The 19,869-nt window shown below is 43.1% G+C and overlaps 1 protein-coding gene across 1 annotated transcript in view; it reads left to right on the forward strand.

Annotated features, from left to right (window-relative positions):
- LOC118022777 (WD repeat-containing protein 87-like) overlaps positions 1 to 17,209 on the forward strand; it is a 22,921-nt gene extending 5,712 nt beyond the window's left edge. Inside the window, exons 2-10 of the mRNA XM_035023578.1 lie at positions 6,350 to 6,517; positions 6,928 to 9,788; positions 10,292 to 10,627; positions 10,843 to 12,079; positions 12,797 to 13,117; positions 13,637 to 13,913; positions 14,181 to 14,723; positions 15,474 to 16,152; positions 16,438 to 17,209. Of these exons, the coding sequence (XP_034879469.1) occupies positions 6,350 to 6,517; positions 6,928 to 9,788; positions 10,292 to 10,627; positions 10,843 to 12,079; positions 12,797 to 13,117; positions 13,637 to 13,913; positions 14,181 to 14,723; positions 15,474 to 16,152; positions 16,438 to 17,209 (7,194 nt within the window). The remainder of the gene's footprint in view (positions 1 to 6,349; positions 6,518 to 6,927; positions 9,789 to 10,291; positions 10,628 to 10,842; positions 12,080 to 12,796; positions 13,118 to 13,636; positions 13,914 to 14,180; positions 14,724 to 15,473; positions 16,153 to 16,437) is intronic.
- Positions 17,210 to 19,869: the final 2,660 nt, after the last annotated feature.

The raw sequence follows: 19,869 nt of genomic DNA on the forward strand, positions 1-19,869 counted from the left end.
ACAGCGAGAGAGGGAACACAAGCAGGGGGAGTGGGAGAGGGAGAAGCAGGCTCCCCGCAGAGCAGGGAGCCTGATGCAGGACTCTATCCCAGGACCCTGGGATCATGACCTGAGCCGAAGGCAGTCGCTTAACCAACTGAGCCATCCAGGCGCCCCTGTTAGCCTATTTTTAATTGAGGTTATTTGTCTTTTTATTGTTCAGTTGTAACAGTTCTTCACATACTCTAGGTAGTGTACCCTTACCAAAGAGATGATTTGCAAATATTTTCTCCCATTTTTAGGTTGTCTTTTTACTTTTTTTTATTGTAAGGAAAATGTATAGCAAAACATCTGGAAGGTAGTGGGGGTGGAAGATCTGGAAAAACTTAATCACCAAACAAGCTGCCTAAACATGGCTTCCTGCTGTGGAGGAGAGATTTGGCCCTTATCTTTCCCACATTTCCTGATTCAAAGAAACCTGCTCTTAGCAGGGCTGGGCCTACGGATTTTCCAGACTGTTCTCTTCTTGGTAATTTGGGAAAGGTTGTACAGTTCTCAGGCTTTCAAGATACAAAAGACAGTATGGAGAAGGAAAGGATGTTACAGCCCTTTGGTCTGGTGTCATCCCCAGCCCCAACTCTCAGTATTTGTTGATGCCAAAGAGATGACCCCATGGAATTGGGGCAAATTAGGCAGCAGTACATTGAGCAATGAGGCTGTGTTGATGAGGAAATGAGCAATATCACACTTGCTGTAGAAGCTGACCAGGATGTAGGAGAGATGCTGAGGAATTTGTGGGAAGAGGTAAATTGGAGCCTGTAGTCCATCTGTTCCCAGCATGTCAGTAGCTGAGCCTTTCCTTGGTCGGGGTCTCAAAGGATGACCCTTTCACTATATGTAAGAAGACATAGATAGCCTGCTGGCTTCAGAAGCCCTTCTGACTTGAGGTGTGGCACTTGTTTCTACACCTGTGGTCTCCAGGAAGCAGCTACCTGTCTTTTTTTACTTTTTTGATAGTGTCTTTTGATCTACAAATTTTTTGATGAAGTCCAATTTATCTTTATTGTTTCTTTTGGTTGTTTGTGGTTTAAAGGTCATCTCTATGAAACCATTGTTTACTCCAAGGTCAGATTTATACCTATGTTTTCTTCTAAAAGGTTTCAGAGGGGCACCTGGGTGGCTCAGTCATTAAGCGTCTGCCTTTGGCTCAGGTCATTGATCCCAGGGTCCTGGGATCGAGCCCCGCATCGGGCTCTCTGCTCCGCGGAAAGTCTGCTTCTCCCTCTCCCACTCCCCTTGCTTGTGTTCCCTCTCTCGCTGTGTATCTCTCTCTATCAAATAAATAAATAAAATCTTAAAAAAATAAAAGGTTTTAGAGTTTTAGTTCTTACCTTTAGGTACTCTGGGGCTAATTTTTGTATATGGTGTGAGATAGGGATCCAAATTCATTTTTTTCCATTTCTGCCTATTCACCTTTGATCTTATTCTGATGTTTCACTCTTTCCTGAATTCTTGCATTTTTGCTTTGTGACCTTCCATCTTAGAGGCAATTAATTTTTTCCCATTCATGACAAAATACTTAGTTATAAGTTTTATCTAATCCATTGTAGCAGTTTTCTACTGAATGCTCTTCATATATTCATTTTTTGTTTACTCTTTTCCTTCATAGTTCTTTTTGGATTAATATAGTACTATTTCCTTTTTTTTTTTTTTTGCACATCATTGTCTGAGTTAGAACATTAGCAGCTCTGCTTCCTCTACTTTTGCCCCCCAGTTTCTTCCAGTTGTAGTTACAAGTAGGAGTATAGATTCTCACCTGGTGGTGGGTCTCTCACCTTTAGGAAATTTTATTTTCTTGGTGTTTTTTTAGATGTGCCTCTGTTTGTCCCTCTTTCTGCTCATAATTCTCTCCATAGTTTCTTATTTCCAATTCTTTTGTCATAATTGCCACTGATTTCACTGCTTTTCTCAGCCCTTACATGTAATTTGTTATCTATAGATTATACTTATCTCCTGGTTCTACTGAAGTTGTGTTTGCAAAGATCTTTTCGTTCTCCTTATTGCTTTTAGGTGATTTTCAGAACAGAAGGCCTTGGAAATAATGATACTTTAACGTTTCTAGGTTTTTACATTTTAGATTTGTCCTTATTAACAGCATGCAACTATATTTTATTCATTTAAAAGATCTAACTGAAAATTTGTCTTCTAATGGGTTTAGTCTGTATTTGTTATTATCATGACATATTTAGACTTGTTTCTCTCATTCTATTTCTATTTATCATACCTCTTTTTTTCTTGTTATGTTTCATCATAGAAGGAAATACATATTGTATTTCCTTTATTCTTATGTATACATATGTATGTATATGTATTTCCTTTATTCTTATCCCTTCCTTCAACTGGCTAAATCATACATTCTGTTTGTTTCTTTCTTTTTGGTAGTTTCCTTAGAATTTTTTTCAATTTTAAAATCTAATTTGCTTTATTAAGCAAGTCATGAATTGAGCAGCATCCCTTCTAGCAAGTAGAGGGTAGATTTCTTCCTTAGCACTTTTTTTCTAAGTAAGCTCAACAACCAATGTGGGGCTTGAACTCACAACCTTGAGATCAAGAGCTGCATGCTCTACTGACTGAGCCTGCCAGGGGCCCCTATCCCTTAGCCTCTTTTTTGTTTTGAGAGAGAGGGAGAGAGTGCAGTGGGAAGGGACAGAGGGAGAAGGAGAGAAAGAATCTCAAGAAGGTTCCATGCTCAGTGTAGAGCCCAGAGCCTGACATGGGGCTTGATCTCACGACCCTGACATGACCTGAGCCAAAATCAAGAGTCCAATACTTAACCTACTGAGCCACCCAGGTGCCCCTAGGATTTTTTTTAAGAGACTGTGCATGCACACAAGCAAGTGGGGGAGGGGCAAAAAGAGAGAGAGAGAATCCCAAGCAGGCTCCACACCCAGTGCAGAGCCTGAGGTGGGGCTCGATCTCATGGCCCTGAGATCATGACCTGAGCCAAAATGAAGTCAGGCATTTAACTGACTGAGCCATCCAAGTGACCCAACCCCTAGAATTTTTAATATACACATATAACAGGATATTAAATGTGAATTTCAGTATGCTGGGAATTTCATTAGAGAACAACAAATGTCAGATAAATTATGCAGAGCATGCTAAGAGTGTGGAAGAGATTTTTGTGACCCTTAGCTCATTGGCATCTCAGGTCTAGATTTTATATGATGATTTCTTTAGAGAGAATTGGTATGCTCTGTGGTGTATCTCCTTCCCTCTTGCTCCTTTTCCTTCTCTCTCTCCCCCCACCCCAATAAATAAAAAATCTTAAAAAAAAAAAAAAAGAAGTTCCCTTTTACTCCTTCTCAGGAATCTCCCAATCTCTCAGCCCCAGGTAATGACTGATTTGCTCTGTCCCTATGGGTTAGATGACTCTTTTCTAGAATTTTATAAAATTGGAATCATATAGTATGTGCTCTTTGGTGTCTGGCTTCTCCTCACTATAATGTTTTTGAGATTCATCCATGTTTTTGCAAGTGTCAGTAGTTCATTGTCACTCCGATCTTTCTGAAATAAGAGAGTTTCTTCTGTTTCTAATACGCTCTCTTTTCCTGTTGTTCCCTCTCTCAGTTCCCTTGATTTCCAGTCTAACATCAGATGTTGTGATTAAGTCATTTTTACCTTCCACAGGTTCTGTAATCCATGATGTCTATAAAGAACTGGAACATTACAAAGATGTCACCTTCACCGAGACTTATTCCTCAGTGGAAGGACTTGAAATTCCTCATAAATAATACCCTGAAGGATATAAAGGTGATGTGTATAAGAGATATGCACATAGTGGGCTTGTACTAAATATCCCTGCCAAGGCAGCCTGTGGCATGGGTAACATGTGAGCATGTTCTTTGGAAGAGCCCTCCCATACCCATAAACAACTCTTCCTTCTAGATTCAGATGGTAACAATTATAATTAAAAGACATTCTGCTGCAAAAAACCCCAAAAAACAAAACAAAACAAAAAAACCAAAACAGAAAACGGACTCACATGGATTAAACAAGCAGGAGGTGCCTTTGTCTTACATGTTGTCAAGGACCCATGTTCTTTTTCTTTCTTTTCACACCATCCTTAATATTTTAGTTTATCAGGGTGCCTGGGTGGCTCAGTCATTGAGCGTCTGCCTTTGGCTCAGGTCATGATCTCAGCCCGCATCGGGCTCCTTGCTCTGCGGGAAGCCTGCTTCTCCCTCTCCCGCTCCCCCTGCTTGTGTTCCCTCTCTCGCTGTCTCTCTCTCTGTCAAAAAAAAAAAAAAAAAAATCTTTAAAAAAAATTTAAAAAAATATTTTAGTTTATCATCTTAAGGTTACAAGATAGTTCCTGCACTTCCAGGTACCAGCTTTATTGCAAGTAGGTAGAAGAGAGGAAAAGGCCAGAAAGTACAGAGCTGTGCCAGCCTTGGAGTACCACAGTGCCACTCTATATTGCCAGAATCTCTCGGTCCATGATCATCCTAAACAAGATCTGAGTTTTATTGGGATGGAAGGAGGGGGATGAGGAAGGAGGGGGATTGATATAGAGTTGGCAATAGTACTTCCAGGCACAGATACATGGCTTGGGTTTAAGATAGTCTTAGTCTTTTATTTTATTTTTTATTTTTTATTTTTTTATTATTTTTTTATTTTTAGAGATTTTATTTATTTATTTGAGAAAGAGAATGAGAGAGAGCACATGAGAGTGGGGAGGGTCAGAGGGAGAAGCAGACTCCCCGCCGAGCAGGGAGCCCGATGCGGGACTCGATCCAGGGACTCCAGGATCATGACCTGAGCCGAAGACAGTCGCTTAACCAACTGAGCCACCCAGGCGCCCTAGTCTTAGTCTTTTAGAGTCTTCCTGAGAAAAGCATTGATACTGTTGAGTAAGTGAGCGAACTGTGTGTGCATAAAGTCTGGAAAGGAGAAGAGGAATGATGATTAATGGAATAAAGGGTATGTAAATGACTTTTCAGATTCAATGAAGAGGGATGGGAGATTAAGAGCTCAGATACCAGTGTCCTTTCTCTCAACTCTGCTGCCGTCACTGAACCAGCAATGACAGTGGAAGTTCTCTGTATTCTGTATTCTCTCAGTATACACAAAGATCTGAATATGAGAAATAGAAAGAGAAGAGAGATTGTAACTTGCAGATAATGGCCTCAGTATAGTCTCAAATCCTTTGTGGATGCAGAGAAACTCGGAGAGTTAGAGTCATGGAGCACTGTTCAAGACACAGTGTAGCACAAGCATCTGCTGAGATGAGGGACCTCAAAAGTAGATTTTACGAGCCTCAGTTTTGGCTAATTAGTATGAGGAAGTTCATGTATTTACATCCTAGATATATACTATGTCACAAGAAGATAGTGTGTGTTGTACATATTCTACTGTGTATCATGTTAAAAGGCATATATCTCCCTTAATACAACACACACACACACACACACACACACACACACACACACACCCCCCCACTGGGTCAGAACACAGAATGTTAGAGCTGAAGCACAGTTAACTCCATGTTGTGAATAGCACACATTTTCCTTGGATGCAAATAAGAATAGTGAAAGGTGCATGCCAAAGGGTCTAGCTCTAATGCCCACATGGTGGGCATTCTATGTCTGTGAAGTATGAGTTTCCCATAGGCAGTCATAGGCAGTGTATCATGAAGTGTGATGGTGACAGGACTGGTCCTTTGTCTATAGGCAGGAGCTTTGAAGAGTTGTTCCAACTGTGACAGGTGGGAGATATTTGCCAAGGTTGGATTCCTCTGTCATACTCATATAGGATTGTATTCCTTTCTTTTGAAGTACTTATTTGTTTTGTACAGACAGACATTTGTTAGTTGTTTATATAATGCCTGTTTCCCCCACTGGACTCTTATCTTCTGAAAACTAAGGCCATGTCTCTTTTACTCAGCATCATATCCCTATGTTCCCATAGAACATATCAGCCTTTCTCAAATTTTCCTCATCTAAACCATGGAAAACAAAATTATTTGAGGGGCTATTTTCTTACTTCTCTTAAGGATGGTACATAACTAGTAGCATTCTAGATGCATAGGGGAGAAATTAATGCCTTATGTAAAATTGATACTTTAGGATATTAGGGCTTACTTCTTATGGAAACTTGGTTGAGAAAGGCTGGGAGGTACTTTGAATTAAGATGTGGGTGAGGGTGAGGGAGAGATGACTCCCCCAAATAGTACTTTCCAGTAGTAGGGTGAATAAATGTTGGTTAGCTAAAAAACAACAGATGTCCACTAATCCTCAATAAATATTTACCAAATGAATGAGTGAGTGGGTACTCAGGCCTTTTAGCTCAGGCCACTCTTCTCTCTCAGGCTGATGAAAAACCAAAGAATGATGTGATTGTATTGAGTGACTGGCCTAAGACTCTATACCAGGAGCCTCACCATCCCCAGAGCAAGCCTTTCATCTCTTTCTATGCCATCGATGTCAACTATTTTGTGTCCTTAAACTGGGTGGAACCACATTCAAAACAAATACAGGTAAAGCTACCTCATTTTTTTTTCCTTCTTAATTCACTTTACAAGCATCATACCTCAACTGCCCTCATATCAGGATGATGAGATTGATTCTGAGTTAGCTCATTTTAATATCCATCTCCATAACCCAGTCTGACCTGGATGCAGTGATCTTTTTTCACCTCTAGTCATCAGGTCCAGAGAATTCATATTCCCCAGAAAGCAGACTGAAGGCCAAAGAAAGAGCCTTAATCCTTGTGTTTCTATTACATACCCGAATCCCAGTACCAGGAAACTCCCCAAATCAAGCTGTTCAGTCTTTCCTTAGTCTTACAGGAGGGAACAGGTATCTAAACATTCAACCCTTCCTACCCCTCACTCTTGGGAGATAATCTGCCTCCATGGTCAGGTTTTCATTTCTCATCCTCTTCCAGGCAGTACTTTGGGTACAGAAGAAAGATACAGAAATGGGAGGAATGATAGAGAAGATGAAGTTTCCTGTGATGGATCAAGTGCCACCCATTGAAGCAATGGTCCACACAGGTTCCTACCACATGTTAATTGCTTACTGTGGTGACATGTGCCTGCGGCTCTTCAGAGATCACCATCAAGCATTCATATCTCTGGGCACAGTGCCCTGTCGTTTCTCCATCAGCTGCCTCTGCTATGACTCAGAAGCTGAGATACTGCTCTCTGGTACCCCGGGGGCTGTGGTTACCTGGCTTATCTTACCAAACGGCAGGGGCCTCCAGATGGCACAAACAGTGCTCATGTCTGATCATGAGTTTGTACAGGGCTTTTCCCTGAACGGCCCCCAGGGCTCCCTCCTGGCTCTTTGTGAGAATAAGGTAAGGGTCTTCACCCACCAGGGTCAGGGCCAGCTCAAAGAGGTAAAAAAGTTCACTCCCACAGCCAGTGGCTCTTCTATCACCTGTTCCTTCACTTGTGTCTCTCAGGGCTATTTCTATGCTGGAAACAAGGATGGAGAGATCCATGCTTGGGATCTAGACCAGGGTAACTTCCTCCACAGCTTCCAAGCCCATTCTTCATCAGTGATATGTGTTTACAGCCGGCCAGAGACCTACACCTTACTAACAGCAGGCCGAGAAGGCATTATAAGGGAATGGAATCTTGCCTTTGGGAACTTGCTGCGGCAGCTGGATATTGATGAGGATTTGCAGCAACTGCAGTTTATTGATAACACCACTTTTTTCTGCCAGACTACCCACACTTTCTCATTGCACCACCTACCATATTTTTATAGCCTCTTCAATGTCTGTGGTTCTGCTCCTGAGCAGGTGCAGCGGGTCTGCTGTGGCCGTAATTGGACTCGGATCCTGTGTGCTACTAAGGATGGTTTATTGCGCTTCTTGTCTCCAGTAACAGGAGATCTCCTGGTTATCACCTGGCCTCTACTTGTCATGGATAAGGCCGTAGCTTGGGCCTATGACTCAGACAAAGAAGAGCTCTTTGTGGCAACAGGCAGTTCAGAGGTGCTGGTGTTTGATGCAACGCGCTCTCCTTGCATGGCCAAGTATCTGGTATGCACTTCAGTAAACTCTGGGGATAAAGTAAGGTGCCTGGCCTATGGGCAGTCCCATTTGGGTATGGGCCTAGTAGGATTGATGTTCTGTGGGCATGACAGTGGCATTGTGAGAATCCTCTCCCACTATAGCTGTGCTCGAATAGAAAAGACTGTTCACTCTGGGGCAGTTTTGGCACTGTCTACCCTAGAAGGTCCTCAGGAAATCTCCTTACTCTGTTCCTATGGCATGGATAATACTATACACCTGACAGAAGCTGTGCTTCAGAAAAACAAGGTAATCCTGCAGCCCATAAGCAAAATTCTCTGTGCTTGCCCCCTAACACACGTGATCCTCTTGCCAGGTTCTGTGGGTGCCATCACTGAGAACCACTGCTGGCGTCTCTGGCACTACCAAGATTTTCTGAAATCTTCAGAATCAAAACAAAGGTCTGTTAGAGACAAAGAGACAAAATGCCTGCACCAGTGTGACATCACTTCATTTGATGTCTGCTCTTCCCTGAAACTTTTTGTCACAGGGGGCACTGATGGCTCAGTCCGGATCTGGGATTTCCATGGTAGACTCATAACTGAGTTGGATTCAGCATTGCATTTTGGCCCACTCTGCTTTGCCAATAATCGGGGTGACCTGCTTTTGACTTTCAACCAGAGTCTTTACCTGGTATCCTGCTTAAAATTGCTCCCTCCTGCTCAGCTGATTCACCTAGCTATCCTAAGCAGTGCAGACGATATACAAGAAGTCCCTAAACCCTTCCTGCCTAGCTTCTTCTTTTCTTTTGAAAGAGTATTTGTACCCAAATTTGTCTACCTTGGACAAGGGCTGCAGCAATTACAGGGACTAGAGGCCCTTGTTAACAAACGGGTCATTGCCTTTGACAATACTGTGCCGCATGTTGTAGAGGAAGAGAGACATATGTCCACTCTGATTCATGTGGAACCCAAATCACACTTTTGGGAGGATAAGAATATTGCTTTTGACCCCAAGCATAATCATCCCCAACACTTGGTTCCTGCTCAGTTACAGCTTGCTGGCTGGGATGGATTGAACCCCTACCATATATTATGTTGCTCCTTTGGTAAAGGGCGGCAATGGCCCTTTGCTCCTGATGGCTACATCCCCAACTCAGTTATCCGTGCCCGCCTTTGGCCTGATGGCACCCCAATCTTCTTACGCTATGATCTGTACCAAGATAAAGACTGGGACATGACCAAACTCATCAGATGCCAGACACTGTCACCTATGCCTGTACTAGAAGAGAACATCTCAATGAGAAGAGAGAGGGATAAATCCAAGAAGTGGAAACGAACTTTCTATGATGTTCTAGTAAGCATAATGAACCGAAATTGGACAGGAAGAACATTTGATGAAGGAATTATAAATAATTTAATCGAGGCCATCCTCAACCTCACAATTTACTGTTCTATAGATCAATACAAGACATATATTAGTGTCCTGGCACAAATTTTTGCCACTTACCAGGTATCTCCAAGATTGTGCTCTGAGGCTGCCTGTCGCCTAATGGAAGATACAGTTCATCCCAATCCATGCATCCGTGAGCTAGCCTGGGAGGGGTTGGAGAGGCTAGGTGTCCTGAGCCATCTCTTTGCTGTGCCACTGGCTATGGGATTGATGGACAGTGATGAAAATGTGAGGGCTAAGGCCTTATACCTTATGATAAGAGTCACAGGCATCCAAACTAAGACTATGCTGGTAGGCCTGCTGAAGAAACGAGACACGTTTCAAGAAATGCAGTAAGTTGGGTAGTGGCTTTCCCCCTTCTGTTTCTTCTAGTTCCTAACCTTTTTCTCTTATTCTCTTTTTATACAACTTATTCCCTTTTTACACAACTGTCTTTCTATTCTTCCCCCCACACACACTATGTTCTTTTTTTTCTATTTGCTTTTTTTCTCCGGTACCTACCCCTCTTCTTCTAACCATTGATTAGCCTGCCCTTCCGTCACTTCTTCACTTCCTTAAGACTCCTCAAGACTCAAGTCCACAAATCTTCCAACCAAAAAAGCATCTTGTATCTGGCAATTCTATTCCTTGCTATATTTGATTATTTCTTTTTACCCATCCTTTACTTCAGACTACTCTGTCCTAATGGCTACTTTATCCCTGTCTCTTCAATTGTAATTTCTCCTTCTCCTCCTCCCTGTCTCTCTCCTTTCCTTCACTCCTCCTTCTCCTCCTTCATCAAATCTTGTTTTATCACTGGCTTGGTGTCATCCTTCTTTCCTCTTGACTTTTGTAGGCAGGAATTTATTGGAGAAACCTCTCTGGACCAGCTGCTGGGGATCCAAGCTAAAGATATCCAGTGCCTGCTTACTCAGGTGGAGCAGCAGCTAAATGAAAACCTGACTTTGTCATATAGAGACCAACAACCTACTTTTTTTTTAGACATATCAATGGCTGGTAAACCTGAGACCCTTGTCAAACAAATAGTCATACCTGAAGAGATCACCAAACCAAAGAAAAGAAAGACATATGTTCAAGCAAAAAGAAGAGAGTTTAGTATGTATGGGGTAATATATGGGGTATATTTGGGTCCCACCTCAGGGTACCAAAAGACAGGGTCAGTAAGGCCAGGGTATCCAAAATGATACCAGTGGGAACATAATTACATAAAGAGATTCTTTTCCACAGAAAATAACCTTCCTGGGAAAGAAACACATATACCACAACAAATACCAATGTCTTATTTCTTTAGGATATGAAAGCTGGGATAAAATGGCAAGCATTTCTGTACCATAAAGCCTCAGTCCCCTTTGCCTTTGTACCTTTTATGGCTGTTCATTGGACTAGATATTACAAAGGATATCACTCAGAACTTTTTTTTCTTTACTATTTTTCTCCCAATATCTCTGCAGTTAAAAAGGACCTGAGAGTTTCCAGAAAGCTAAGACAGACAGAGTTTATAAAATTTAGCTCTATGTTGGTGCCTTCAAAGGATGAAGATGAACAAAGAGAGGCCAGGCAATCAGAGCAGATTGACACCAGGGATGTTACCTTAGAGCCTAAACTGCGATTAAGTACTTTCAGCCCAGCCAAATCTCAAGAGGATGCTGAGTCAGAGGAGGTTGTGATGGAAGCCACAGAAGGGAGAGGCCACATGGAGGTGACAGAGGTTATGAAGGCCATAGATCAAGGTGGCATGAAAGATTATGGAGAGGTGTCCCCTCAGGTGGAAAGACACGAAGGAGAAGGAGGAGGCCACATGGAGGTCACAGAGGTTATGAAGGCCATAGATCAATGTGGCATGAAAGATTATGGAGAGGTGTTCCCTCAGGTGGAAAGACACGAAGGAGAAGGAGGAGGCCACATGGAGGTCACAGAGGTTATGAAGGCCATAGGTCAACGTGGCATGAAAGATTATGGAGAGGTGTTCCCTCAGGTGGAAAGACACGAAGGAGAAGGAGGAAGCCACATGGAGGTCATAGAGGTTATGAAGGCCATAGATCAACGTGGCATGAAAGATTATGGAGAGGTGTTCCCTCAGGTGGAAAGACAAGAACTTATGAGTAGGCTTTGGAAAAGGGCACTGGAAAAAAGCCATGAAAAAGTAGCTGCGAAGTTGAAACAGGAAAAAGACTTGAAGGATATTTCAAAGACAACTGCAGAAGAGCCCGAGAAAAAAGTCATGCAGATTACTGAGCAAGAAAAATATACAAGGAAGAAACATGGAAAGAGTGACCGAGGTTTGGCTGGTATGCCTGGACGCGTGGGTAGATCAGATACCAGGTCTTGGCGGGATGACATTTGCTATCTTGTCACCTCAAGGATAGCAAATTCCCATCCAGGAATGTTAAGAGATCTGGGTCAAGAATTGGTGGACTTGGCTCAGGTGATGCTTGGTCCCCAAGAGCCCAACTGGGAACTCTTCCAAGAGATCTGCCCCCTTCTAAAGGACTCATCAGAATTGGATGAACAAGTGGTAGAAGAACCATCCATTATAACTGAAAAGGTGGATATAGAGGTTGTGGAGGAAGAAGGGACAGAATTGAGAGGACAAAGGGGCAAAAAAGCATTAAAGAAGGACAAGGCATTTTCTCAAATGAAGAAAACGAAAGTTGCTTTCTTAGATAAACTAGCCTTAGAGAAAAGGAAATTTAAAAAAGAAGAAAGGAAACTGGCCAAGCAAGAAGGGAAAACATCTGAGGAAGAAAGGAAACTGAGTATGCCAAAGAAGAAATTAATGCAGGGAAAGGAGAAACTGACCCATCAGGAAGAAAAAATAGCTTGGGAAGAAAAAATAGTGGCTTCCCCACAAGAGAAATTAACCCAGGAAGAGTGGAAGTTAGTCTTAGGAGAAAAGAAAGAGACCAGAAAAGGGGGGAAACTAAAGGAAAGAAAAAGAGTGACCTGGAAGGAGGGGAGGAGAGCAGGGGTAAGTGGGACTTGGAGAAGGGGTAAGTGGGACTTGGAGAAGATTATGATGGCCCATGGAGAAGGCATGTGGCCCCAGGAAGAGGGGTTGCCTCTCTGGGGAGAGAGGCAATTGTCCCAGGAAGAGGAAGAGCTGGGTGAGGAAGAGGAGGAACTGGGTGAGAAAGAAGAGGAGCTGGGTGAGGAAGAGAAGGAGCTGGGTGAGGAAGAGAAGGAGCTGGGTGAGAAAGAGAAGCAGCTGGGAGAGGAAGAGGAGGAGCTGGGTGAGAAAGAGGAGCAGCTGGGTGAGGAAGAGGAGGAGCTGGGTGAGAAAGAGAAGCAGCTGGGAGAGGAAGAGGAGGAGCTGGGTGAGAAAGAGGAGGAACCTTGTGAGGAAGAGGAGGAACTGGGTGAGAAAGAGGAGGAGCTGAGAGTGGAAGAGGAGGAGCCGGTTGAGGAAGAGAAGAAGCCAGGTGTGGAAGAAGAGAAACTGGCCTGGGATGCAGAGGAACTAATCCTGCACTTAAAGAAACAAGTTAAAGGGAGGAAGAAAAAGTCCCACAAAAAGAAGAAACACATCCAGGGTATAGAGAAACATGTTGAGGAAGAGATCCAGGAAAGGGGGAAATTGGCCCAGGAAGAGGAACATTTGTCTAGTGAAGAGGAAGGACTGTCTGTGGAAGAAGGAAAACAGGCATCAGAAAGGGGCAGCTTGGTAGAGCAAGAAATTAAATTGACTCCAGAAAAGAAGAAATGGTTAGGAAAGGAGATAAAAGAGGCCTATAAAAAGAAACAAATCCAAGAAAAGAAAAAACAAATTGGGAAACAAGAGAAAGAACACCAGACTAAGAAAGAAGAGAAAGAAGCCAAGGACAGATGGTTAGCCTGGAAAAGAAAGAAACTGGGCCTAGAAGAAGAGGAAAAGCTTGTGGAAAAGGAGAGAAGGGCCCAGAAAGAGGAGGAAACAACCAAGAAAAAGAGGCAATGGGCCTGGGAAAAAAAGAAAGCTGACTTAGGAGAGGAGGAACAGGCTAGGGAAATGGAGAAGTGGTCACAGGAAGAAAAGAAACAGGCCTGGAAAGAAAAGAGACAGGATCAGAAAGAGGAGAAAATGGCTCAAAAAGTGGAGAAACAGACTGAGGGGGAAAAAAAACGGGCCAGAGAAAAAATGAAACTGATCCCAGAAGAGGAAAAAAAGATAGAGGAAATTGAGACAGTGTTCCCCCCAAAAGAGAAACAAGCTAAGAAAGAGGAGAAATGGGTTGGGAAAGATAAGAAATCCATTGATGAAAAAGAACAGATCCATGAAAAAGAGCAACTAGCCCTAAAAGAGCAGAAACAGGCCCAGGAAGAGAGAATATGGCATCAGAAAGAGGAAAAAGAGAGCGATCAAAGAAAACAATGGGCCTGGGAAAAAGAGAAGTTGTCTGTAGAAGAGGAGGAACACGCTGGTGAAATGCAGAAAACGTCCCAGGAGAAAGCACTGACAAAAAGACTGACCCAGAAAGACAGTAAACTGGCCAAGGAAGAGAGGTGTATTGATAAGAAAGAAAAGGCAATAGCCAGGGAGGGAATTGGCATAACTAAGACAAAGAAAAAAACTGAGGAAGAGAAAGAAATTATGAAAGAAGAGGAATTGTCCCAGGAAGAGAGGGAACTGGCCTATGACATTAGGACCAAGGAGATGGGTGTTGCCAAGAAAAAAAGGAAACGAACCAAAGAGGAGAGAATACAGGCAATGAGGAAACTGAATATGGAGAAAGGGATTCGTTCCAAAGAAAAAGAGGCTAGTTCCAGGTTAAAAGATATAAGGAAGAGAGAGAGTTACTTGTTGAGGATCCTACCTAAAATAGTTAGAGAAAGAAGTATAGTACCACTGGAAGAAACAGAAATACCTGAGGAAGAAAGATCATCTATGATGGGGAAGAGTGGAATGGATGGCCAGAGGTGGGAAGTTTTTAAGGAAGAGAGAGAAATAATGAAACAAGAGAAGGAGCTGGATCAGGAAGAGAGAAAAGTAGAAGATGACAGACTGGCCACCAAAGAGAAAACACTGACTGATAGAGACAGCTTGGAGGAGAACCAAAGGTTATTAGAGAAGGTCCAGGGAAAGATACTATTAGATAAAGTCCAGGTAGAAAGTATATTAAAGGAAGTCCAGGAACAAAATCTGTTAGGAAAAAAGCAGCTAAAGAAACTTCTAAGGAGAATTGAGAAGAATAAATCAGAAAAAACTCAGCTAAAGTACTTATTAGAGAATATCAGAGATATCCTGTTTGAAGGCTTATCTGAGAGTTTGATTGAGGAGGAAATAAAAGAAGGTCCAACAACGAAGGGGAAAGAGGAGGAGGGCATCACTGAGGAAGGAGAAGAGGAAGAAATTTTGCCCAGGAGAGAGAAAGGGAAATATTTGATTAGGAAGAAGAAAAAGAAGGCAAGCCTGAGTGAAGAGGAATTGGAGGAGAACTTGGATAAGAAGCATAAGAAAGAGAGTTCAACCCAAAGAAGGAAAAAGGAAAAGAGGTTGACTCAAGAGAAAGAGAGGCTGAGTAAGAAGAAAAAGGAGAGCCCACATGAGGAGGAGGAGAGCTTGACTGAGGAGGAGGAGGAGGAGAGCCTGAGTGAGGACAAGGAGGAGAGCCTGAGTGAGGAGGAGGAGAGCCTGAGAGAGGAGGAGGAGAAGAGCCTGAGTGAGGAGGAGGAGAGCCTAACTGAGGAGGAGGAGAAGAGCCTGAGTGAGGAGGAAGAGGAGGAAATGGAGAAGATAGAGAAAAGAGAGGAGGAGGAGGAGGAAAAGGAGGAAAGGCAGAAGGACGAGGAGAGCAGACTTATGGAGGTGATACGCTCAGAAGAGAGAGAGTTGAAAACAGAGCTCTCCAAGGAAGAAGTGAGCTTATCGAAGCTAGCAATAGAAGATGAGGCTCTTGCTGAGAAAAGGGAAGGTACAATTAGAAGGGAAATTCCTTTTAAGAAAGAAAGATTGCTTGATGGAAAGCGAGATCCCACACGTACGGATAAGGTCATGTGGCCAACAGTTCTGAAGAGCCCTTTCAAAACACCACTCCCAGTAGCCTTGGAAAAAGAGAGAATGCCCCTGGAAGTGTTGAGAGTTCATCTGGATTTGGAAGGACAGGAAAATCAACTTCTTGGAGCATACCCTATGACAAGTTCTTGGGGAAGACAAGAGGATATGCTCTTGGAGAAAGCGAGGGGTTTGAGAATAGGCTTAGAGACCCAGATTCCAGAAGGCCTCCACAGGCCAGAGTCCCACTTCTCAGATATTATCATGAAATCACAGAAACCTGAACGTTGGCCCAAAGGTGACAGGTGGAAGTGGTTCTTTAAGTACCATGATTCTCCAGTGAGAAAAACTGAAGGCCAGGTCCCAGGGCCAGCCCCAGCCCCAGCCCCATCCCTTACTCCTATACCAGCTGAAAGGCCATGCTACTCAGAAGCAAGCTTCTCAGATGAGGACTGGATTAACAATGCCTTAATAAGACTGGAAGCAGGAGAGCAGCTTTCCAGGGACAGTTTCCATAGACTGCACCAGCTCCTCAGAGACTTCACTTCAAAGGGATACATGAAATGGATGCATCTGTGCAATCTTAAAGCCATTGCTAAACACCTAAGGCAGAACCTCGAGGTAAGTCACACAGACATATCGCAACAACATAAGAATGCTTTGAGTCCAGTGCACTTAAAAGTGATCCCTCCAATTAGGAGAAAAGAAAAAGAGAGCCGGCTAGAGCCATTCCCTATTGTTGAACCAGTGTTACCATCAGCTACCAGGAGGTCTCAAACCCCAGAAGCTCTCAATTGGCATCTCTTAGCTGAGTCCTACAGGAAGAAGCAGGCACAACAATTATCCTCTGCTGTTAAGGAGATACCGCACCTTTATCCAATCGGAAAAGATGCTCCTCCAACTGTCTATCCCTCTGTTGATAAAAAATCCCTGGACTTAATATTCCAGAAGGACTTCCAGGCCTTGAGGGATAAGGGAGAGCTCCTCAAATTTCACAAGGCAAAGAGGGACACACTGTCCATACCTTCACCGGTGTTACCATCAACCACCAAGAGGATTCGAGTCCCAAAGGCTATAAATTGGCATCTTTTAGGAGAACCTTACAGGAGTGCACGGGTAAGGCAACTATCCAATGCTCTCAAAGAGATGGAAATGAAACATTTCTATCCTGCTGCAAGAGAGATTTTCACAGGTGCCCATGCCTCTGTGGACAAACAAACTCTAGCACTGATGTTTCAGAAGGATCTGAGGGCTTTTAAGGGAAAAGACAGACCCCTCACATTGCCCAAGTTGAAGAAGGCACAGCCCATCTCTAAAAAAAAGGAAGAGGTGCCTCAATGGGAGACATTTGTGGCACTGTACCATGTTTTGCAGATGATGCAACAACAATATGCAAAAGACAGCACTGCTTGGATGGAACAGTTTTACCAACTCATGGATCTGTACAAATTTAAGTCCCCTCAAATCCAGAGGCTTCTACTAGAGTTGCTGCAGAAAGAGGAACTCCAACCCCAAGAGATCATGTACAAAAAGGCCCTGAAAACTCAGGAGCTGGTACCTGGTGAACGGTTGTTCTGTGGCTTGTTTTGGGGTCATTCCCATGCCCCTGCAAGTCCTCTCAAGTTCCATAACATTGTACCTTTGCCTGGGAAGAGCAGGGTGCATACTATCCAACCTGTGGGTATCGCCCAGTATGGATTCCTAGAACTTGCCTGGAAAAACCTACCACAAGTCAATTCTTACTTTATTGACAAGCCGCCCAACATCCCTACTCCTACTCTATGATTTGGCCTAACATTAGGACTTTGGGGTCTTGGTGGGAAATAAATCTGGCAATGGATTTTAAGCCTCCTTCCCTTTTCCCCACTTCAAGGTGCGGCTAGACAAGGACTTGTACTCATTTAGTTCCAGAAACTTGCTACCTTGTGCTGAATAAAATGACATTTCTCATTTGTAACAATATTTTGGCTTATTTCTCTTCCTCCCCAAGCCTAGAATCCCCATGAGAAGACAGATAACCTTTGTCCTAACAGGGCCAATTGCTTTTTCAGTCAGTGGGGTACGTCCTTTGGATGGTAGGGGCCAGCATTTGATCTTTTTTTTTTTTGATCAACTTTTGATAGAAAAGTCTGTCCATGGGCTCTTTTCTTTGGTTTGTATTTCCTTCCTCAAAGGTTCCTAGGGGGAGAATGGTACAGTGGGGCTTTTATTTATTTAGCATTAATCTGAGAGGAAGCAGAGAAGACCCATAATTTTGCCCCTTCACAAACTTTGATCTAAAATTCCTGGACGTCTCTAAACCTCAGTGTTCTCATCTACATAATGCGAAAATAGAATGAAATAATGATGGAATGCCAATTTTGAATTTGGAAGAACTCTCATTCCAGTTCTTTTTTCTGCCATTTATTAGCTCTTTAATCTTAGCTTTTGGTTTCCTCAAAGTAAAATGGTGATAATGATGCCTACCTCAGTGAAACACTTAACACAATTCCTGGAATATAGTTCTCTTTTTCTAATGGGTAGCTATTTTAATGGGAGATGTAGCTATCTTAAGTGTGTAGATGAAAATAGGAGGTCTAGGATTCAAATAGGATTTGAATCCCTGCCTTTAAAAAAAAATTTTTTTTTAATTTGTTTATTTCAGAGACAGAGACAGACAGAGATAGTAACAGAGATCAAGAGTGAGTGGGGAGGAGAGGGAGAAGCAAGCTCCCTACTGAGCAGGGAGCCCAACATGGGGCTCAATCCCAGGACCTGAGCCAAAGGCAGACACTTGACCGACTGAGCCACCCAAGCGCCCCGAATCCCTGCCTTTCAATTTGACATGTAATCTTGAGCCAGTGATTTCACCTCTCTAAGCCTCAGGTTTTGTTTTTTTGTTTTTGTTTTTTTTAAATTTTTCAATTGTTTACTTTATTCTAATTCTCAGTTTTATCATGTGCAAATGAGGCTCATTGAGAGGCCCAAATGAGATTCTGAGTATGCCTATTTTAGTGTACTGGGAACATAGGAAAGGAACTGAAGGCTAGAGGAGGGGCCTGGGACCTCAAGGGAGTTTGAGGGTACCTTGGGAGAGGGAACAGAGCTCAAGGAGAGAGTCTGCAAGAGCAAGGGAGAAGCTAGAGCTTGAAGGAGGTGTTTGGAAGCCCAAGAGAAGATCTTGGGCATCAGAAATCAGACTCCTGAGGGAGGTGACAAATTCTGAGGAAAAAGTTTTGGTAGCCCAGGAGATCAGAAGCTTGGGAATATGGAGAAGAAACTCTGGAGCAGGAGACAGATTTCAGGGGAGAGGTCTGAGAGCCAAAGGGAATAGATGGAGTTGACAATGTACAGAAGCTAATAAGTTCTGGGAAAGACCCCATGCTCAGCAAAGGCATAAGAGAGAAGAGCAGAAGAAGCAGATTTTGTGGTTAGAGGAGCCAGGGAGCCCTTGAAAGGAGGAGCCAGAGCTTAGGCGAGATGCCTGGAAGCTTAAGAGAAAAGCCAAAGTGCAAGGCAGAAGGGTTTAGGAGAAAAGGGAAGAACCATAACTTTGAGAAGCTGCAAGCTTCCAGGGAAGGAGCAAGAACACAGAGAAGCAGTCTGCAAGGTCAGAATAAGTTGAGTAAGTCTAAAGATTTAAAACATACACCTATATGAGTTAATTCCCTCATGTAAAATAATAAGAAAAAATATATATACACATACACATACACATACACATATAAAGTCTTTGCCTCTGGTTCCTGCTAATATTTGGTCTTGGACCTGTTTGTGACACAGAACTCCTAAATCCCTTGGAATCTCCTGGGAGATAGGAGTGTCTTTTGTTCTAATATGGTGACTGTTGGTGGACTCCTAGAAAGGGCTGGTCACTAGAAAGACCAAGCCATGTATAAAAGCTTGGAACATTCAGCCACGTCTCCCATCCTCTAAATAAGGGCTGGAGAAAGAGTTAATGATCCATCATGCCTACATGATGAAGCCTCCATAAAAAAATTCCCAAAAGTATGGGGCTCAGGGAGATTACCAGGTTGGTGAACACATTTATATGCCAGAGGCTGGTGCACCCCAACTCCATGGGACAGAAGCTCCTGCACTTAGGACCCTTACACACCTCACCCTATGTATCTCTTTATCTGACTGTTCATATGAATGCTTTAAAATATCCTTTGTAATAAACCAGCAATAGTAAGTAAACTGTTTTCTTTTGTTGTGTGAGCTGTTCTAGCAAATTATTGAATCTGAGGAGGGGATTGTGGGAGCCTGCAAATTCTATCGAAGTCAGACAGTTCTGGGTAACCTGGGTACCAACTACCTCTGATTAGGGTCTGAAGTGGAGGGCAGTCTTCTGGGACTGAGCCCTTAACCTGTGGGATCTGTGCTGACTCTAGTTAGTGTCATAATTGAATTGAATTACAGGACACCAAATTCATATTTGAGAATTGGTCTGTGTGGGGAAAAAA

This window comes from Mirounga leonina, unplaced genomic scaffold, assembly GCF_011800145.1.
Source record: "Mirounga leonina isolate KUSES-001 unplaced genomic scaffold, KU_Mleo_1.0 Mir_177, whole genome shotgun sequence".
NCBI lineage: Eukaryota > Metazoa > Chordata > Mammalia > Carnivora > Phocidae > Mirounga > Mirounga leonina.